Source organism: Agelaius tricolor, unplaced genomic scaffold, assembly GCF_023055355.1.
Source record: "Agelaius tricolor isolate 1412-34295 unplaced genomic scaffold, bAgeTri1.0.p SCAF_12, whole genome shotgun sequence".
NCBI classification, from domain to species: domain Eukaryota; kingdom Metazoa; phylum Chordata; class Aves; order Passeriformes; family Icteridae; genus Agelaius; species Agelaius tricolor.
The window spans coordinates 16,893,262-16,916,066 of record NW_027269272.1 but is presented as its reverse complement, the minus strand read 5'-3'; the positions used below and the strand labels follow the sequence as shown (position 1 = coordinate 16,916,066).

At 40.8% G+C, this 22,805-nt stretch overlaps 1 protein-coding gene across 16 annotated transcripts in view; it reads right to left on the bottom strand.

The window, feature by feature from the left end:
• Positions 1-752: 752 nt before the first annotated feature.
• The window catches only part of LRCH3 (leucine rich repeats and calponin homology domain containing 3), a 62,582-nt gene continuing 40,529 nt past the window's right edge, over positions 753-22,805 (bottom strand). For 2 of the 16 annotated variants that reach the window (XM_071437820.1, XM_071437825.1), the window contains 12 exons: positions 22,597-22,648; positions 22,326-22,466; positions 21,048-21,095; positions 19,975-20,028; positions 16,902-16,982; positions 15,543-15,614; positions 14,636-14,684; positions 14,017-14,130; positions 13,281-13,399; positions 11,649-11,786; positions 9,481-9,558; positions 753-7,204 (listed from right to left, as the gene is read on the bottom strand). In XM_071437820.1, the coding sequence (XP_071293921.1) occupies positions 7,004-7,204; positions 9,481-9,558; positions 11,649-11,786; positions 13,281-13,399; positions 14,017-14,130; positions 14,636-14,684; positions 15,543-15,614; positions 16,902-16,982; positions 19,975-20,028; positions 21,048-21,095; positions 22,326-22,466; positions 22,597-22,648 (1,147 nt within the window). In that variant the 3' untranslated portion in view covers positions 753-7,003. Of the gene's footprint in view, positions 7,205-9,480; positions 9,559-11,648; positions 11,787-13,280; positions 13,400-14,016; positions 14,131-14,635; positions 14,685-15,436; positions 15,615-16,901; positions 16,983-19,974; positions 20,029-21,047; positions 21,096-22,325; positions 22,467-22,596; positions 22,649-22,805 lie in introns of those variants that run through there. The other 14 variants (XM_071437823.1, XM_071437821.1, XM_071437826.1 and 11 more) reach the window with 14 other exon arrangements.

The following is a 22,805-nucleotide window of genomic DNA, read 5'->3' as shown; positions in this document are numbered from 1 at the left end:
CTTGGGCAATTCTGGAAAATGCAGTTCCTGCAGACACAGTTATGGTGAAGCTGCACTTAAGATCTTAAAGCTGCCCTTGTACAGCCTTTTTTCCCAGCAGAAAGGGGATTTGCATCAAAGCAGTGAGAAACACTATATCCCCTGCTAAGAGCTTTATGGAAACAAGACAGTGGGAGGTAATCTGTTACCAGCCCAGTAACTCTGGGCATGGAATGCTCTGCACCCAGAACCTCCTCTGCTGCCCCCAAAGCACTGGCTGTGGCTCTGGGTCAGGTAGAGAGGCTGAGGCAGCCCCAGCTTGACTCCCTCTGTGCTCTCCATGCCTCCAGTGCTGGCATCAGGTCAGTAGGGAGAACATGGGCAAGTCTGCAGTGTAAACACAAGTGCAGTCAGAGCATGCAGGTTTCCATTCCCACAGTCCTGCACAGTGTCAGTGCACAGACAGAATAGCTCCATATACCTTCTGACCAAGGAAAAAACAAGGAGCTATAGAGAGATGAGCAAAGGATTCTGTACAAAATCAGTCTCTGGGAAGGCTAAAAATACCTAGGAAGAAGCTTCTGATGTCACTGCAAAATATGTGTAAAAATACCGTGATTTTCCTGTCCTGGTTAACTTTGAAAAGTAGAAAATCAAACAGGTCCATCTAATGCGAACTGGGGTGATGTGGAAGGGGAATAAACACCTGACACAGAGGATGTGACGTTTGTTGGTGCAACAGGAAAACAGCAAGAAGAAATACTGCAATTCACTTAAGTTTTAGAACTTTATTTCAAATACCCATGGTTTCCTTTTATATTATCAATGTGCTAGAAGTTCACACTACTGGCAGAATACAGGCGATTTAAAATATACAATATTCAGACACATTTATATGTAACAGAAATGATGGAATGTATTTACAGACATACAGCATGGGATGAAGCTTTAAAATCCTTTACTCTATTACTTACACGTTTACACTGTTTTCAGAAATAACAAAATTAGATCACTTTGTAGAACATCACAATATCTATACAAAAGAATTTTCTGATGTCCAAATTCACCTTACATGTTCTCTGTTTCTAAAACAGTTTTTCAAAGAACCATTTATAGTCATAAAGGGGTAAGAATACCATTTGCTATCCTGCTGCTACCAAGGACAACAGAGGTGCCCTGGTGCTGTGAAGAGCTGTCCCTGGTGGATTTAAGCAGGGCCTTTACAAAAGCCTCTCCTTCTAAAGGGGAACCCCCAGCTGCTCTGCCCTGGCCCCCCAGTGCCATCAGGGGCTCCTGAGTGCCCAGGCTGCTCCACCTGGAGTGTGGGACCTTGCAGAGCCTCAGACAGTGCCCAAGGCTCGCCAGGTTTGAGGATGGAGTGTGGCACCATGGAGTCAGTGTAGGAACACCAGCAGCACGGAACACTGAGGTGGATCCCTTCCACATCCTCCAGCACAAATGCCCCAAAGAGGAAAGAGCATCTCTTCTTTGCTTTAACACACAGAATAGAACTTTATACATGTTTTCTTTCAAATACTCTTTTCATGGGATACAACAAAAATTGCACATAACTACTGAAAAATCCCAACCCATTTTGCAAGAGAGAACTGAAGTGGGTTTTATAACACATTAAATAAACTGCATGATGAAACTTCAGGTTTGGATTTTTGTCCAAAGCATCTGGACAAGATTTAGTGCTTGCCAGCCTGAAAACCTAAGATTACAAATGTCAAACTAACACAATTACCTACACTGAAACTCCAGAGTGAATGTTGCTCACAACAAAGTACCTGGTGCCAGGGACCTTCTGCCTGCCTGGCCTCCAGCCACAGGTGGCCATGAGCCACTCAGGTTGTGAGCCACACATGGCAATAGGCCAGACTCGAGACCCCACCCCAATAAAAACTACTGTTAATTAAATGACAAAATTTCCACCCACCTGAATACTGCTAAGTTTCACTTTCCTTAAGTGCAGGAGCAATCACCACACCCTCACAATTCCATGAAGGGAATTGTTTTCTTCAAACAGGGGTATTTAAACAGCCCATGATGGGTGTGCTGGTAAATGCAACTGTCCCTGTAACAACAGGTGACCCAATGTGGGACACCAAGATGAAGTCAGTGCCTCCCTCCCTCTCAAATTACGTGCAGAGACAAACACACCAGGAACACTCTGTGTCTGTGGTGTTGCCTGTGAGTGGCAGCATCTCCCCCCCAGCAAACTGCGGCAGACACTTCAGACACCTCTGTGTAACCCTGTGGGAATGACCAAGGCTCCTCACCAATGGCATCAAGTGAAACACAAAAACCGCTTAAGGGGGTGAGAATGCCTGTGTGGAGCTGCTCTTCCTGTGGGTGCTGTGAGTTCCTGGCACCTCCATTCCCTGCAGGACTCAGGGCACTGCATTTGCCCAGCATGAGGAGGTTTCTCTTTGCAGCTGGGCACTCCTAAACACCTCCCAGGTGTTCTTCACTTGAAATGTGACCAACCAATGCCAGTAAGAAGCAACTGGAATAATGATGAGAAATAGGGGATTCAACAATCACCACAACAGCCCTTGAAAGAAATACATGAAGCAAAACAAAATGGAAACAAAACTGCAAATCAAAAGGGGGAAAATACAGCTAAGACCAGTCCTTGGCAGTCCCACAGCAGGTTTTACTTCTGCAAAAATGACTTTTAGCTAATTCATTTCCATTTCTTCTTCCTTTATCCGCATAAAATCCCCTCTCTATTCTGCTTCAAATATATCTCAGACAGAATGTGGCTGATGCCTGGAGTTGCTTTCAGAACATGTACCATGTATTAGTAGCATTATGTTCAGGGACAAAGGAACCACATGGGTGGAAACTGGGTTCTGTGAGGCCTTTTTAGGGGGCGGGGAGGAAAGAATTGTTAATTGATTTGGTAGCAAGCTCGGCCTTGTCACTAGGACCAGAGCATAGAGATCTGTCTTTATTTTGCACATCAGCTTTCCAGGAAAATGCAAAATTTGTCAGCTGCCTCTCCCACTGCTGTACTGTGAATTTCCATTATTATGTTATGGAAAGAGGAATCAAGTAACAGCAGTTCTGTAAAACCAGCACATCTCTCTATATAAACTCCAACTAATAAAGGGCTTCATTGAAAGCCTTGTCTAACCCTTCAGAGCTGCCTTAGCACAGAGCTGCTCTGACAACACCCAGCCCACCTGGGGAACTTGAGAACTGTGCTCTTAACGTGATCCATTCTGTGCCTGCAGGGGATGCTTCAGGACTTGTAATGACCAGCAGGGCAGGCTGGCACCGTTCCCACTGCAGGGAAGTGCACGGGATTCTAGTGATCCCACAAAACCACCGGAAGGGGATGTGAGGACAGGGGCAATCTCCCTCCACTGCTGTTGGAAAAGTGTCCAGATAAAGACACGTTAAAACCCAAAATAGAAAGTGAACCCAGCAAGAATGCTAATGGGATTAATCCCATTTGAACAGATCTTAGTATCTTTTACTAAGGTGTTTCTGGCAGAAAACATGTAGTAATTTTTCCATTGGGAAAAAAAATATTTTTTTTCTTTAACTTTTAGTGATGAGGACCTACCAAGGCAAGTAACAGCTGTGTGAAGCTTGACCATTATCAAATACTGCAGGTTAAGATTGTGTGATGCAATTTAAAAAATATTGTAACAGAAATACCCATTCTTTGGAGGCAAAGAAATTTCATTTCTTTGCACCCTGTGGGTAAGGAAAGTAATTTAATTCCCTGTGTGCCCACTGCAACAACACCCTTTTTTTTTTTTTTTTTCCACAAATTCCCCTAGGAATTGCTTTCCAGACCCTAAACCCATTTCTTCATCTTGCAAGGTCCATTTCTACAGCTGGCTCCAACAGCCAGCCACTAGAAGTCCCTGCTCTCCTCCCAATGAACTCTCATTTTTTAAATAAGGGGCAAAAAGATTGGTAATAAAAATGTTCCTGGAAACTGTTGTGATCTCCAAAAAAATGGAGAAATGCAGTAAAACATTCCTGTCAGGAATCACGGAAACTCATTTCCTTAGAACAGAGCTCTGTGTGTTTGGATGCACTGCATGGGCAGTAAAGTCTTCAGGTCCTTCTGCTTAGCCAAGGTAACCCAAAAGGTCCCGGAGGTCTTTACACAGCAGACAAGTGGTGCAGTGGCTGCTGCTTTGGGGGTGCCAGCTCCAGGAGCGCCTGGACAGTCACAGCTACCTGTGTCAAACCCTTCTCTTCTAAAATATGCAGAGGCAAACATAATTGCTCCTGAATGGGGAACAAAACAAAGACAAAAACAAAATGGATGAAAACCACTCAACTGAAAAGAAAAAAAAATTAAGCAAAAGGTGACTGAAATATGAAATGTTATGGACAGGCAGCACACACACATAGGGGTAGGACATGAGATTTCTGCTTGTGGCAAAGGAACCATGACCTTGACTACTCAAGAAAGGTGGCCTTGGGCTAATCCCTCGTGTTCTTTTAATAGAAAACTTTGTAAATAAGAATTTGAAAAAGGATTGTGAGAGAAAAGGGGAATAGCAAATTGTCCTCCATCTCTGCCCACACTGACATGGCAGCAGTTTATGAAACCAAAGTAGATGAACTTGAGGAGGGGGTTGCTTCAATACGATCAATGTGCTACAACACAGAGCAGGAGAGGAACCACAGCTTCCTTCCCAAATCACCTTCTGGAGAGAGTCCTCCTGGGACAAGCCTGTTCAGCTACAGCCAGGAGGGAAGCCCTACTGGGGAGCAGGGAATGAGTCACTGCCACTCACTCACCTCCCCAAAGTGCCCCCGCTTAGTGGGTGGCCCCCAAAATCATCCTGAGGAGTAACAGTAATACACAACATGCAAAAAGAGGTTTCAAAGTGTTTATTAACAGTTGTGCTATTCTCAGTCTAAGATGTATTTAAAGCCTCATCCTACAGAAGTCCTTGGCACCTCCTGGCCATCCTCACTCCACAACAGTCAGGATACATGTCCAACAGTTCTCTGTATCCGCAGAAAATAACCCAAGTGTGTCCTTCCTATAGAGCTACAGAGACTATTTTTCATGTGTCATTTCCACATCAACTGGCATTTCTCCACTCCTTGAGTCTTTACTGATTTTTGAGGTTAAAGAAATCCTTCAGCACAAACAGTGGCAGCCAACACTCCTCCCTCAAAGCTCCGAGCAGAGAGAAAACAAATGAGCCCCGACTGCAATTCTCATAGAAAGCCATATGCTCAGGCTAAAATACATTTTTCTTCCAGCAAATGTGTATTACTTTGAAAAAAGTGTGCTTTTTGAGAAAATACTTGTAAACTTGAGTAAATATGCCTTATCTTTTTCTTATGTATGCAAACAGATAAGGGGGGAAAAGCTTTGGAATGATTCCATACCGCAGACAGTAATGACAAACAAAATTTAAAAACTGGAAGGCACTGTTAGTGTAAAACTCCTTGCAGCTTTTATCACAGTGTTCATTAAAAGTTAAAAAACACAGGAACTGAGTTCATTTTAGTTCATACCAGTAAGCAGTGCAAAAATAGCTTACTTAAAAGTAAAACAATCTCCCCCTGTCAAAAGTCCCTTCTTTACTCAGTGATGTTTGGCTTGGACAGAACACTTTGTGTGACTTGGACAGAAGGCAGCAGCTCTTACTTGCTGCTTTGATAAAAACTCACTTCATGGTACAAGAGCTTGTGAGACCCACATACACATAACACATTTTTACTGGTAGTGACCACATTTGCAACTGAACTCCTGTGTACCTTAAACTGTGCTTCAGAGGTGTTCCAGGATATGGCTGGAATACCAACACCACTTGCACTGGGCTTCCAAGCCATTTACTGCACTTGCAGATATAACAAAATTTATTGAAGACAGATTTGGAACAGCCATTTCCTGAACACTTACCTGTCACTGGTGTCTGAGCAGAGCTCCCTGAATGGATCTCCACTCTGAGGAGACATGGTCTGTTACACACACAGGAGTGCCCTGAAGTTCTGAGGTGTCCCTGAGACATTAAAGCATTAAAGCACCAGGGTGCTTTCCCTGGGGAGGGAAAGGCTGTGAAGCTTTATGGAAGACTACCTGAGTTTTGTAAAACAGTGAAGAGTGCAGCCAGGCCTTATGTTTGTGCAATTACATGATACAAGTGTTTCTGAAAATGACAGGATAAGAGGAAGAAGGGAATAAGCATGGAACAAGCTTGGGTTGGAGTGCCCAAGATCAAGGGACAATTCAACAAGTTTTTGGTCTTATCCAGATCACAGTAAAATGCTGTGACATTCTGTAGCACCTTACAGGATCATAAAGATTTTTCTTTCTCTGACAGAAAACTTTTCTCTTAAAGCTGTTGAAGAGCTTAATTTCTCTGAAATTTTTCTGCTTGAACTGTTATAATGTTCAAGTAGCTCAGGATTCACTGAAAGTTGTTTTCAAAATCCTGAATCAAAGTAATACAGCAGAGTCTATAAATTTGAGAAATCAAATGCTCTTAGAAGCAGGATAAAAGGACTGTGGGTAAGAAAACAAACCAGTTCGAAAGTTCTGTGAATGACACCAGACCATGTCTCCTAAGACTGTGAGATCACATCAAGAACATTGACATTGAAAAAAAACTTCACATTGTTTAACAATTTTCATCAGATAATCCTCAAGCAATTTACCAAAGTGGTTGCATTTCCCATTACACAGATGGGGGAACAGAGGCACAAACTGACACTGCAGTTTTCACTACACCACTGGTCAGCAGACTCCAGCATGCACCACATGTCCTGACCTCAGCCCTCGCTGGAGCCCAGGGACAGCAGCTCCTCCCTTGGAAGGCATTTCATCTGCTCAACGTGACACAGCAAATACAAATGGGAATTGGGTCACGGACGGTGCCGTGGGTGCACCAACGTGTTTGTACATTGTACTTGTCACCTCTGTCCCATCCGTGGGAAACAAAGCACTTCATACACACAGTCTTGGCAAAGCCCAGAATCTGTTCCCAAGCACTGGAGTGATGGAGGGAGGAAGCAGCACCACTATCCTTCACTAGAGAAAAAAGACCCAGCGATAGAACATACAGAGCGTTAGCATTAGAGTACAGTAAAACACCACAAAGCCCCAGAGCTGAACGGAAAGGGACACAAGACTGGATTCTTCTGAATCTGTCCCCAGGGAAAGAAGAGTCTCAACTGTTCTTTTAACGCTGAGGTTTAGCTGGAGAATGTCAGAAGGGGAACAAAGATTGTCCTGTCCAGAGTGTGTGAGCAGGAAGGGAAAACAGACAGAAAAAAAAGGTCAGTCAGTTAGCCATAGCAACATCCACGAAGCAGTTATCAGACATCTCAGATACAACCTACACATTTGAGAAGCACATCACAGCTGGTTAATTCTCACATAGAAATCTGCAAGACTCCCATTGCAAAGAATTCAATGTCGGTGTTTAGTGTGCAGTGAGGTGCCTGTCACCTCTCCAGCTCCCACATGTAATTATTCCTTGTTGTTAAAAACAGCAGCTTACACAAGCCTTAGTGAAACCCATTTTTCTCCAGAAGTGAAGAGGTTACAGGTATCTGAGATGCTGCTGGCATTGAGTGAGTACTCACCACAGTTCAGCCTCCACATGTAACTTAATGAAAACCGCAGGACAAGGAATAATTTATGTGTAACTGATGCTTGAATGCAGCATCCTGCAGAAATATCTATTACTAATTAGTTTAAGAGTTCTGTAAGTATTCCCATTGTGTGTCTCTCGTCTCCCTTTCCCACAGGTAACTGCTAATAATCAGTGAAATCTAGATGGATGGATCAACCTGTTCAGCTGAGGGTTTCCTTTGATCCAAGGGCTTTAAAACCACCAAAGTCCCAAGGAAATTGCTGCTCTGCTGTGGTGCCTGTTATTAGCTCTTTCTGAAAGTAGCCTTCCCCTTAAAAGGCAGGTATTCCTACATGGATCCATGCTTTCAGAAAGTCTATTATTTTTTGTAATTAGAATGGAAATGAAATGAAAAACCTTCAAGCAACTTTTCAAGAAAAACATACCAGGCTGCCGTGCCATTCTGGTACCATACAGGTATCTTATGTTCACATCTCAGCAGAGATGTAATGCAGACATGTGAGAGCAGCTCTGGGTTCAGGGGGGATATTTTACTAAGTTTTCCCAGAGAGAACTTCTTGAACTCTTTCACATTAAAACAGGATATATGAGGAAACAGGAGAGCCCTACACAGCAGGGGTAGCAGATGGAGCAGCCTGGGTTTACAGGGGATTTTTTCTTGACTGGCCTTTGTGTTTGCTTGGTTTTGATTGTGGGTCATTCCAGTGATGTTCTTTGTACTGCAATCCCATAAAAATGACATCTTCATACTTGAGGGAGCTATAAATAGGGAAGCTGGGATGGAATTGCACAATGCCCCAGATGAATTTATATTGTGCAGTTCTGCTGGGATTGAAAGTCCAAAGGTTTTTAGGGGACAAAGCAGTGCAGGATCTCCCAGCATTAAGGATTACTTACAACTCCCTAGCCCCTTCTAACACAATTCACCACTGAGCCATGTGAAACTGCCAGGCAGCTCAATAAATAAGTCATCCTAAAATCCCAGTGGCTCAAATGTCTGCAAGTGATCTGAAAACACCAGAAAATCCTGCATGACTGACTCAAGAACTGACTTTAGATGTAGCTCGGAATTGAGTCATGGGGTCTACTTCTCCCTCTCAGAATACAAAAGAAACCTGCACCTACAACAGAAACACCAATGCTCACCAATGTAAAAACCCAAATCAATTAGTGCACTGGAAGGGAAATTAGGAAAAATATATTAAAACTATTTGTATTGAGAAAGCTGCTGAATAAGACAAAGTGCAAAGGACAGAACAGCATAAAACAGGGTAACTGGGACCAACAGGATAAGATGGACTATTTATTATCTGTCCACCTCCTAGATCTTACCAGTTTCAAAAGGGAACAAGGAAGACAGACTTCTACTATTGGTACATAACAAAAGGAGGAACTATGCAAAGACAGCTACCATCAGAGAAAGGCCAATAATGCTGTGACTTGATGTTAAGACAGTAAAGACATTTATGTAAGGGAATTATTGGGAAGAAACATGAAAAGCTTTGGGATAAAAAAAAACCTACATGCAAACCACCATCCAGATTTTATCCTACTTTTAAGCTGTCCCATACCTAATATTGAGAAAATGTAACTGGTTTTATAGAACCTGCCAGTTCTAAAGGCAGACTCAAAGTCCATCAGCTATTATGAATTTGATGTACGGTATTTAAGTGAATCTATACTGAAATATAAAATCTATATACTACACTCTGATCAACTGTACCTGGCTTCATTTTGCTCTGGAAGGCCATGCAAGGTAAGTCTGATCTATACTGCAGGACAGCTTGTTCCTGAACCTTTTAAACTTTTAATTATTTTGTTTTAATCCAATATTTCAAAGAAAGTTTTATTTTCTGAAGCACCAGGCAAAAATGCATATAAAACATATCAGGACATCAGAAATACATACCTGAGGCACTCCAATCCTTCTGCAAGCTTCCAAGAAATTCTCAACGTTTCGTCTGCATTTTGCCATTGTAAGTTTAGGCTGCAAACAAGCAAAGGCATACAGTGTTCTTAACTGGCAAGGTTTTAAAAGATTTTACATTTTATTTAAATAAAACTCTTAATAAATCTCTTTGCCAAAAACACTGTGCTGACATAAGCTCGTCTAATTCAAAGCAGGCTCTGCTGAAGTTTGCTTTTCTTAGAAAACCATCCCAGTTTTCAAAGCTGTTTTATGAAAAGCTAAGTTATGAATGCTGGATGATTTTAAAAAAAGGACAGTTCTAAGCCCTGCAATATTTATATACACTGTGTTATATAAAACTGGCTAACACTTTTAGTGACTATGTTATAATCATTTAAAAAATGTCTTTTGATGAAATGCACATCCATGGCTTCCATACTGTGATTTCAGAGCAATTTCATGACATAAAGCAATCTAGAATCTGTTTTGGACTACTATAATGTAAAACTATATAAATATTAAACCATACTTCAATTAACAAAGTGGTAAAAAAATAAAGGCTTGGTGAAATAAAAAAATAATGTCAGAAAACTGGAAGTGAAGCGCTTGCTGCTTGTCAGTCTCTTGTAGATGTGTTGAACGGAGCTGTCTGAATTGCACTCACTGGCATTTTTTCAAGTGAGGTTTTTTTCTGCAGTCAGTTTTCACACCTCTTCAGACATACCACAGCACAGGCTCTGTCTTGTTCCTGCTCTCAAAGCTTATTCTCTTCTGGTTCAAGAGACACAAGTTCTCTGCTCCTATGAACATGCTTTGGAGCAGCAGGAGCAGCCTCCAGGTGTTCAACACTTCTGGAAGTGATGGGGTTTCCTCTGTCCCTTCCTGTGCTGTGTTCCCTACCAAGGAAGCAGGTTAAAGGCAGCACTGGCTTCTTGCTCCCCAAGGACCAAGGGAGCACAAAGATCACACTGTGCCTGGGCATGACGTGATGCCTCTTCTGCTCCTGCAGCCATGCGACTCCAGGCTGCCTCTTCCTTGGGATTCACATGACAAAGCCACAATTTAATTCCTAACACAGAACATTCAGCTGCACATCAAACCAGGCCATTGAAAAGGTCTCACTGATGCAAGTCTCCTGAGCAGTGGCTCCCTGTCTTTGCTTGGAATGATCCCATAATCTGCCTAAAGTGTTGGTGTGTCCAGCTCAGTCATTCTCAAAATAACGGGGCCATCTGCCTGGTCACATCCAGTCCCAGGGACACAATGACACACTTGGCAGCCCTGGAAGTGCCAGTTCAGATTCCAATCAACACGAAGACTCACTCCAAAAGAAGGATAAGTGAAGACTACGTGCACATTTCAACTTCTTCCCCAAGGAACAATCTCTGGTTTTTTTCCTTATTCATGCAATTTAAAGGTGCACAACAAGCAATCTGCCTGTCCATATTACTTTCAAGTAGCTGATCCTAAATATTTTCACTGAACTTTCTGACTTCCACAAACATAAACTGGATAAATAATCTGTTGGTATCTCACAGATTTTGACCTTTCTCTAATTCTGTGCTTTCCCTACCAAATAGTCTGCAATACTTCCCTGCAATACTTCCTCAACAGTCCCCTGACAAAGCCACCATTTTTTCCTGTTATCACAAAGGTATGACAGGATTCGTTTTGTTCCAGGAGATGCCGTTCTCCAAGTATCTTGAGCGTGTTCTGTTAAAATTCCTAAGCAGAGGAATTTGTAGTGCTGTGGACACAGGAATCAACTTGGTCTCTGCCTGGTTTCACTGTCTTGTGTAGTGGGATCCTACTTGTTGTTACGTTTTCCTGAACTTCTCAGTAATTTTGATCTTTTAAAATATCCTATTTTAGTTTTCATGCTGAACTGTCTCGTATTTCACTAATTTTGAAGTTAATGTGCTTAGGGAGCACATGAAAATGTTAGCATTTGCTTACAAGCTGTTAGAAGTAACTTCCTTTAAATGAAACAAACCCAAACAGAATTTCATTTAGTGACACTCCAGACCTTTTTTAAACAGCACAGATGGTCATCTTTTGTCACGTACATTCACTGAGGAGAATGCTGATTTTAGTGTCTGTCTGGATGACAGGGCTTTGCAGGCTATCACTGTGGACACCATAAAGCAGTGTCACTGCTGCACACTTACAACTGCAGGCGAGGGCACGTGGATGCTGGGGACAGAGCGGGGCCGCACGTGGTTGGCCAAGTGGCACAGGACGACGCCGTCGGTGAGAGCCGCGCCGAGGTCGCTGGGCAGGGACACCTTCAGCCGCGACTCGATGTTCTGTGGGACACCAACAGGGACACACGGGGGCTCAGAGCTCCTGCAGGGAACTCTGCACAGTTCCTGCACTACAACTCTGTCTGTCCTGATGGCATTTCCAACCAGCTTGCTGAATAACCCCGAAGAAAGCCCTGCGCATTACTGTGGCCAGGGCTGGCCACAGTCTGGGAGCAACTGAGTTCAACGAAGAACAGCTTTCAGTGTACAGCACAGTGGACTAATGCAACCATTATTCAAAAATAATGGAAGTCAGGCTCTAGGAACAGTATTCTTAACTGTACATATTCTCAGAGAATGGTTCTGCCAAGGGAAGTGGAAATAATTGTCTTTGTGGGCTGGAGGATAACACAATTACAAAAGTCAAGACAATATTTTTGCCTTTAAAATAAAAACTGAACTATTTGGCATAAGCAGTCCTTTAAAAAGAAGGCAGTTAGCATTTGTTTAAGAGAATGAATAAAAATTCAATTTAGGCTTTCAAACTCATTTAAAATGCTGTGTGAATATCACCAACTTGTAATACTGTACAAAATGTAAGTATTAAAAAAAAAATTTAAGCTTACCTGGGGAGCAGAAAAAGAGACAGACTACATAGAAAGCAATCTGAGATAACATACGAGAGGGTCTGCCAACACCACCAAGTTTTATCTAACACAGTTGCCTTTCTCCTTTAGCGAAAGGAGACTGTCCTTACTTCAAAACTTCCCCCCAAAGAGAGGGAATTTTTTTTTATCTGGAATGCTTATGGCTTTTAAGATTAGCTTTGGTAAGTATATTCTTATTTATTGGGAAAATTCAACAATTAATTACAGCACCTCAAGAAATCCCTTCATGCTCTGCAGAAACAAGTCTGGGGCAAAGCAGAGCAGTACCTTAAAGCCATGTGGCATTTCCAATATTCCTGTTTATTGTCATTGTACCTGGGCACAAACCAGGAGTGTGGTGCCCCTGGGCAGACAAAAAGCATAAATATTAGAAATATTAGTGGCTCAAGTGTTCTGCACTTAACTAAGGATAAGGCAAGAATCAACAGAAAGATCTAGAGCACATGAGGAAACCATGATGGCAGCATGACTGGCAGCAGTCTCTGCGCTCCATCTGTTCATCTGTCAGCTTTATAGCAAAAAGAATTTTAAAAAAGGCATTAATAGGAGACAGTAAAGGCAACTTTCCAGGGAGCTCCTTACAAGTGTGAAAGCTGATAAGGAAGAAAGGAAACACACATGAAACAGAGTTCACCAGACATTTAAGAGCAGGACTTGACATAATTTATTATACAGAATTTCAAGCTGACTCTACCTACAACAAACAACCAAGTGAACACCACTGCACCCATCTGAAAGAAGTGCACAGACTGTACCACACCATTTCATTTTGGTCAACTGTGCCCCATATTGGTTCAGTCAAACTTGTCCATAAGACAAAGGCAGATTTAGCAGGGTCACAAAGTGCATTTCCTGCTATGTCCATGTTCTGGCTCCTGGCAGCACTGACCTTGCGTAGCTGCTCTATCAGCTCCAGCTCCTCCTCCCGCTGTTTGGAGTTCTGTCTCACTCGAGGGTCTGCAGAATCATTAGCAGGAGACAAGGCACAGGTAGAGGATGAAGCAACAGCTAAAACAGCAGCATGAAGGAAAGAAAATCACTAAGCACAGTTTGGCTTTGTGTTGTTTGCTACTGCATTGCACACAAAGTTCCAGAATGGGTACGTTACATTCCTTTTCACAAATCTCTTTCTTACCTTTGATTATTAATCAAACTAATGGTCTACCAACCTAAATGAGATGTCAACACAATTCCCTCACTGTTTAGATTCTGATCTTTCTGTTAGATAATAGTCATGCACAAGTGATGACAAAGTTCTGCCACATGCAGTATGTTGAAATGGTTCTGTCTTTCTCCAGAAAGACAGAATTGCAATTGGAATTCTGTTACAGGCTACTGGGCAATGCAAGAATTATCAAGTTGTTGAAGGTTTGTGTGGCAAAGGTGTAAGTGCAGACCAAGATGAGCCAATTCTCACACTTGTACAGGTATGACAAAAGAATAGTGGGCAGCTCCAAATAAAACCCTGTTTGTTCACAGCATATCTGATGTCATCTGTCTACAAATGGAATTCTAGAAGTAGTTTGATGATAAAGACCTGAAGTAACAAAACAAGGCAAGCCTCAGGTAATGCAGATGTCAATATATGTAGCAAAACTAGCTGATTTCTGAGCTATATAACCTACCTTTCTTGGCTCCATCCCTGACAGCTGTTCGGAAAAGGAAACTCTCGGGTCGCTGGGAAGGGTTTCTATAGGAAGGCGGGGCTGCATGGCCAGGATATGGAGGGGAAAGGTGGACTAAACAAATGTGGAAAGGCACAGGAAAGGAAGGAGGAAGAAGGAAATGGTTAGAGTTAAATAGGAAATGGGTACAGCAATGTGGTAATTAAAAGAACAAACCAAAATTTTTAATGTAATGATGACAAAATAAATTACAGCCATGCATGATAAAAGCAGAGCAGGAAAAGGCACTTCCAAGGACACTTGCATGCAAAGCACATTCCACATACCAATTCCAACAACTGTTCTGACTCTTGTTGAATGTATCTGTGCGCCAAAGTCTCTCTGAAGGCCTAAACCAGCCAAACCCTGTGCTCTGTGCCTAAGGACATGCTTCATCCCTTTTGTCTCTTCCCTTGTGCTTTTCTAAGGAGACCCAAGTAACTGGGTAAATTCTCACACACAGCAGTGCCACAGACAGAGGTGGGAACAGATGCTCCCCTTTCTTCATAGGACAAATAAGCAAGCAAGCTTTTTAATCTTATTTTCTTATTTTCCAGATTTTTTTTCCTGTCCCTGTTACCTGTCTGAGCGGTAGGTGAGCCAGGGGAGATGGTAGATCTGTCATCACTCTGTGAACAAAAAAGCAGAAGAATATGAATGGTCCTAATCTAGAAAACTTTGACTACATTTTAATTTGCTGTGTTTTAAGAAAAGCTCCATCCATCTAAATGTGTTTCAGAAAAATAACCAGAAATAAGAAAAACCACTGTACGTTTTTTCCCCAAGTCTTATCTCTGCAGAGACTAAGTTTTTTTCTTTTACAGAAATGACACAGCTGCTCTTTTTCCTTAGGAAAAAGAATCATGAAACAGCACTCACTGTGCAATGACAGATCATTGTTAACTTTTCCTTCCAACTCAAACTGAGAAGTGCTCTTTGCAAAGGGGACAGCAAAAAACAGGTATTAAGCAACATGCAGAATTGGCAATACAGCAGCCCCAACAAGGACACTCCTCTTTGACACCTTTGCTAATGCAGAACTGCTATTTACTGAACATCTGTCCCCAGTGAAACACACTGTGGTTTGATCACAGTGCTTACACAGACTAATGAATTCTTGTGAGGAATGAATTCAGCACAGCAGCTTCCACAGAAAAGAACGAAACAGGCAAAGAATACAAGTGTACTTTTGATGAACTCAACTTGATCAAGAGTAAATGATCTTGTGCAGAAAAAGCAACATCAAAGACAACCAAGAACCCCTTGGAGCAGAGATTGGTTACCATGTTTTATAGATCAGGCCTCCTGTAGACACAGCCTAAAGCTAAGATGAGGTAATACATACTAAAGTTTAATCAGGGGAATCAGGTTCATGCCCTACCTGAACTTTTGATTAGATGCTGACAGACTAACACCTGTTTAAACCGATGTGTGGATCCAAGATTTTTTTGTTGGCTCTAGTGGTGAATGATAATAGCAAGAGATACCTTGACAGGACTGAAGGTAGAGGCACAAGGCAGGGTAGTAGCACAGCTTTCTTGGTTCAACCCTGAGAGTGACTGAATGCAGAAAGAAAGAGAAGGCAGTAGCAGAGTTAGTGAGTAGCTGACAGATCGCACACAAAGGTGGAAGTAAAAATGAAGAGGTGATCACAATCACATTCTCAGAAACACTCAACAAGCAGCACATCAATACTGGCTGAACTATAGTTTAGTTAGTTACTTCCTACCCTCCTGGACTTTCTGGGAGGTATAGTGCTTCTTTTACGTATAATACAGTGACATTAAAAACAGAATTAAGAACAGTAAGTGAGGCAAAAGTTTCTTTAGTAATACCTGTGCCGTCAGAAAAAAGAAATTTTACCCTACAATGGTCCGTTCTAGGCCATCATTAAAAATAAACAACTTCCTTTGTAGTGTTTTGAGGATGTTATGCATGTCTGAAAAATCAGGGAAACCCATGTACAAGAGGCTCAGTAACACACTTTGTATCTGCCACAAACACTAACAACTGGTCCTTGTGATTACACACAAAGTAGATGAGATTCTGTGGGTAGAATCTCACTCTTGGGGAAGATGTCAGTGTCAGGATTTACAGTGTTGCCACAAATAAAGTGCAGTCACATTTCAATTATGACCAGTATCAAAACTAGCCAAATAAATAACTTTTCCTGTTTATAGAACAGGGGCTGTGGGGTTGTGCCTATCTGTCACTGACAGGCAGATCTAGGAGGCCAAATCCTGTGTCTCACTGAAAGCACCATCAGAACTTCAACATTTGAGGACTGAATGGCTCACTACGCTTTCTGAAACAGCATTCAAACAGCCAAGTGACAGTTCAGCACCAGAAAGAACATCAAATGACACCTAGAAACTCTACAGGTAGTGAAAGACACATTTGGGAGTTAGTTCTTAAAACATTTGCAACTTTTCTGCCACTTCAGACCAGCACAGCCAGAAGGACTAGAAGGGAAGGTTTACACTCAGGGCAAGCCTTAAACACAAATGTTTTTAGGCCCTGTACAGAATTACAGCTGGTCCTCAAGATTGCCTCTTTGTCCAGAGCAGGGCAGAGCCAAATGGTGGGATTTTTTTTTAAGAATTTCAAATATCACTTGTCTTAGACAACACATTAGCTAGCACATGACAACATTAAAATAAACCAGAACTAGGTGCTCTGTAACATCATTGCATCTGCTTATTCCTGTATGAATAGAGCAGGGCAAGCTTGAGACAGATTAAGAAGAAGGGGTCAGTATGCACACAGCCAGCAGTGGGCACAGGGAAGGGGACACAGCACAGCACAGGAGGGACAATCACAACACCAACACACCGCATGCTCTTCACCTGTTTGCGAGTGCCTGGCCTCCTTTTAATGGTATTGGTGTTATTGTCAATCTCAAACACAAAGAGAGGCTCAAAGCCATTCTGTCAGGGACAGTGAGGAAAGAAAGAGAGGGAAGAAAGGAAGAAGTGATGCAAAGAACAACTGTGAGAAAAGGCAGCCACAACACTAAAGGAGTCAGGAGGCTGCAGCTCAGACTTACACCACCCTCTGCACATGCTGCATGCAGTCATTAGGTCTAGCACTGAAGTCACAAAAATTTCCCTGTGCCAGAAACAACTGCAGATACAGGGAGTGCCCAACCAGAACTCTGCATGAGCCAAATAAGGATATTTTAAGAGAATTCTGTTATTAAACATTTAAATACACAAATAAATGCCAATGGTCTGAGAGGAAACTCCAGGGTACAAGTCTGCATTAGTCAAGTTCTGCTTACTTTACCCATAACCATTATTATTTGTAACACTCTGGTGCTTAACTTAAACATAGTCTTAACTTCAAATGTTTCAGAGATCCTATGTGCTAACAGTAATATTACAGACTCAGGCCCCATTTGAGACCACAACAAGAAAACAACACAAGGAAGGGAGCATAAGGCAGCAATGACACGAAGGTTGTGAGAGGAAGAGGTCACAGCAGCTGCCTGATGCTTCTCAAGTACCTTGTGGCTTCACAACAGAGAAACTGAGCAGTATTTGGAGAGGATGTTTTGGGGTTTTCTCTCCCTTTGACAGCACCAACATTGTAAGGGAAAGTATAGGAGAAAACAAGAAACTATTTGGAGAAAAATGAGATTTAGAAGCAATGAAGACTGAAACCAAGTCATTAGCCAAGTCTGAAAGCTTAACAACAGCTCTAAAAGTAATCTCCCTTGTAACAATTGGAGCTATCCTTGTGAGAAGAGCAAGAGGTTCTGACTAACATAAAACTTATTTTTTCAGAGAGGCCAGTGATTACACTTCTTCAACAACATTTTATTCTGGTTATCTACCACAGGTCAACCCAAAGAAATCCACCACAGTGTGCAATGAAGTTCTACAGCCAGACTCCACTTCAAATCACAGGTATGCAGGAGGAACTACAACTAAAGGGAAACCATTAACATCCACACAAGGCATGGGCAATCATTCTGGGACTTCAAACCAACTGTCCTGATGTTATTTATAAACAGAAGGAAATGGTCACAGTAACCTGTGCAACATGAATACATTTTAATTTTAATTAGTGATTAAAGACAACAACAGGATGACCAAAAGAAATACCAAAGATTGTAAAAAGGAGATTCACAACTGCCATTTTTTGTTAAAGCAGTATCAATACCAGAAGAGCAAAGCAGTAAAATAAAAGCTCTGCTTTTAATTGCTTTTATTTGCTTTCTAACTACATATTAGATTTAGTACTTTTAAAAGCTTTTCCTTATGGCCCAGAAATTAGACCTAGATAAATTTCAAACACATAAGGATAGGGGAAATGTCAAATGAAACACAACAGAATATAAAAACGTAAAAGCAATGTAAACTCTTAATAATTTTTTAAAGCAATCTGATGACCATTTCCTTGATGTTGAGCAAGTTTTACCTTTAAACAAAAGATGGTACAAATTCACGAGCCAGTATGGGCCTAATGTTTCAGTTACAGTAATTGCCAGAACAGCTGCCCTGGCATATTTGATCATCAGGCACAGTGTGGATTTCCACCACTGAAGACAGCTACAGATCACGAACCCCTGCATTTCATATACTATTATAATTTAGTGCTGCTGAAAAATGTGATGAACCAAAAGAAAAATGAACAGAGAAATTATTGCTTTCAATCCTTCCCTGCCAGCCTGGCCACTTTTTTTGTAACTTGGCTGAAGACAAGAACGGTAACAAACAGCAATGGAAGCCAGTTTCAATGTAGTTTCTGAAAATTCTGTATCTTAATTTACAACAAAAGTCATGTGATCACAAAATCAAATAGAAATGGGGTTCCTACAGGCATCTTCAAATATGTTCCAAAGACAAATTCACTGACAACAGAGAATCATCTCAATCCAAACTACTGATGTTCTTGGGCTTTTTATGACCTAACTATGGAAGCACATTTTAATATGCTCATTGACAGTGATTTCTCTAAACAGCCACACGATTATTAAATCTCTCTCTAACATTTTAAGCTTTCTTCCTCATCCACCAAAGTGCTAGTCTTACAAAAGCAGAAAACCCAAAAAGTCTGAATAAAGACACAGTAAATATCTTGACCAACACATTCAGGAGAGAGACACTCTAACCAAGAGCACTGCCTAAAGAAAATTTAGGCAGATAATGGAAGCACATAAATCAAGAAAATAAATTCTAGGCATGCAGTCATGCAACAGCAGGCAAATCAGGTGTATTTTTAATTTTCTAGACACAGATTATGACATTAATTAGATTTTTTTAGTTATGCTACATTGCTAAGATGCCACAAAGAAAGAAATAGCATAAAACATGAAATATGTGCACACTTGTTTTTATTTTTGATAAGTGTTCAAAATAGATTATTTTTAAGACATTTGCATTAATAAACAATAAAACTGTATGAGGAGTATTTCATGATTTGTGGCATTCATAAGTAGAACTCTTTTTTCTTGTGCCAAGTATTTCTAACCCCCATGTGCAGGACACAGACAAGTTAAAGCAGAAGGCTGTACTAAGCAGTAAAATTGCTTCCTTGACACTGAAGAGCACATCAATTAGGAAGCAAGCTGAATGGCAAAGATATCAAATCAGAACAACTAGAGATGAATTTTTCATTTTAGAAACTGTTCTTTACTATCAGTAATTGTCTTCTGCTCTCAAATAAAATATAAGCTTTAATTATTTTATGGAAAAAACATCATTGTATTATTAGCAAATGTCTGACAGCAAAAGTGTCAACATATTTATAACATCACAGTTCACAGCTAGGATACTTTTCAAAGGAGATGGTCATGTTTTATGCTATTTAGATTAGGTCTAAAACGTTGCTCTAATCTGTGACAATCATTACATGTTGTCATTTCTATGCTCTAGAATCTGCCACAGAAAAAGGCCATTCCGTGCAGGATCTTACCACTAACAAGGCACTATCATCAGTATGCTGAGACCTTCTGGATGGAAAGGGACACTGGGAGGTGGGAGAGATGGAGCAATGTCAGAAACACACACAATGTCAGAAACACATGGTATGTGAACAGACAGACATTTTGGAACATGTACTGCTTGCTTATAGCACTGTGAGGCCCCTTAAAACAATCCAAGTATCTGTAACTCTGTAGGAATACACAGCCTCAGGACCCAGGAACTACAGTGCAGTCTTAAGGAACGGTACATTACTTAAGGAATCAATTATTCTGCTTTCTGTGTTGTGTCAAGCAAATACAGAACACTCTGCATTCACAGTGCTGACTCTGGTAGAACAAAGGACCTTTTAAAAGAATAAATTAAGAATAGAAAAACATTAAGAAGAAAAAGAAGCAAAAAACTTTCAATTACCTCACGTTTTGCTAATTTTCTAACAAAAAGAGTTAGCTGCAAAACACTGCTAAAGAACTATTATATTTGTTATAATATTAAAAGTTTTGATCTAATTAACACTACCAAGTGAATTTATAATCAAAATCACTACCTGATTTTGATTATAAATACTACATTATTGTAAAACTATAGTAGGAAAAAACTTTAAAAATATTTATTCCTTTTTCTGACAACCCTCAAATAAAGCTTAATATTTCTGGAACAACTAGTGATCTAATAACAGGAAACTGGGAGAAAACTGATTTGTGAAGGATGACTCTAACACTGTAACTTGACTGAATATTCTGAATACTCCTGTTAGACTATAAACTGTACTGCTCACAAGGAGTAGGTTAGAATAGAATATGAAATGCATTTTCTGCAGAGAACATAGGAAAACATACAAAAAACAATAAAACAACACACTTTTGGACAGGCAATCTACATGAACAGAAGAAAATTCTAGGCTGACCCCATTAAAAAAACCCCAACCCAAGGCTTAATAATATGTGAAAAAACTATGCTATAACCCGATTTTGAGGTTTTTTCCCCAATGAGGAAAATAACTCTGATAGAGAGCTAGGAATTTAAGTGCTGATATCCATACTAATGCTCTTACTGGACTCTTACCTCACTATCCATTGGACTTTGTTTCTGAGGACTTAAGGAGGCTTTTTGCTACACAGAAAAAGAAAAAACAAAACTTAAAATAATGTCACAGAGAAACAAAAGCTCCCAACAAAGCAGCATAACTTAGAAGTGTTTGAAAACAGAGGTCTCAGTTTTTTAAATAGAACATGCACTAGGTTCACAGAGCTGAAACTTCCCTGATATTAGTAAAAAATCAGCCTTTATTTCACATTCAAACAAGCAAAAATTTAAATTATGCATATTAAAGATGCACAATAAACCCAAAATACAACTCAGGGAGGAATTTAACTGCTGAGAATAAAGTGGTCATGAACAACAAAGGAAACAGAATAAAAATACCCGAAAATCAAACCCAAACCAAAACCCCAGGAGACTCATCAATGAACAACACACATCCTATAAGCTTAATCTTTCACTAAAAGACTGAGCTGAATCTTTAATAAGCAGCTTTACTGCAAAATAGTGCCAGGGGCCTAAGAATAGTTGTTGCTAATGAAAAGCCTAGTTTTAGGCAGCTAAGACCTTTTTCTAGACTAACTTTATACATTAAATATAAGCAATAAACCATGCTTTGCCTCTCTGCAGACCACTCTAAATGCAAAATAAATATTAACTGTAATATTTCTTAAATTTGTGATGGTAAGATTCAGGTAAGTGACCAGAGCAGCAAACAGTAAAACAAATTTAAATCAACTATCATATAAATAAACTGGCATGCTAAGCAGAAGACATGAGTGCAGAGATAGAGACAGTGAAGACACAGCGTTCAGAGTGAGTGCCTGATGTACACCATAGGTCTGCACCCACGCTTTACCCAGAACTAACTTATTTTATTATCACAAAATAGCAAAATAGATCAGGCAGCATTATATTTTTGTGTGTATGATTATTTCCTTCCTGCCAAATTTGTCTTCAAAATTAAACTGCCTCTATGCCTTCTCAGATAAAGGCCTCTTCTTTCTTAACTCAATCCCATCACATTTATGCAAGTGAAAATTGAAAGTATGAGGTGAAATATGCAAAAATCAGAATTCTTTGCAACAATCACATTTTGGGTAAATCTTCCATCTTCCTCCTCAGCTCTAGCTTTGTCTGTGTTAAGCTACAGCACCAACACTTAATGGACTTAAATGGTATTTGTCCAAATTCTTTAAAAAGTGCCGGGAGCAACATACAAGCAGTAATTATCATGGCAATTAGTTATAATTAAGGGATTTAGAAAAGATAAAGTATGAAGTAAGTACTAAAAGGAGGCACCTTAACAAAGTCAAGGACAGCTTCTCTCTGGATCTGCTTGGTTCTCAGCCTCTCCTCCTCGTACTGAAGGGCTGCCAGCTGGGCCTCCCGGCGCGTGCGCTCGATGTGCCGGCGCTGCAGCTCCGAGTCTGCGCCGGGCACCTGCAACCAAACACGGCACCAGCCTGTGAGGCTGCACATGGGTTATGGAGAAACAGCCCACGTCTAATGGGGAACATCACTTTGGTTTCACAGCAAACCCATTCAAAACCATTCAAATTCTATGTGTTACCTGGGTGTGGTGACTTGACAGCGAGAGAAAATAAGGTGAATCAGGCAGGGGTCTGACAAATGCAAAAACAGAGAGTAAGTAGACTTTTAATCTTAAATCCAAAAATTCTGCATACATGAATTGTCAGTGACACACATGTAGCTGATGAAATCAGAAGAGTAACTGTCTACTAACAGCTGTGATGATGATTTAACACTGTGAATGACAGG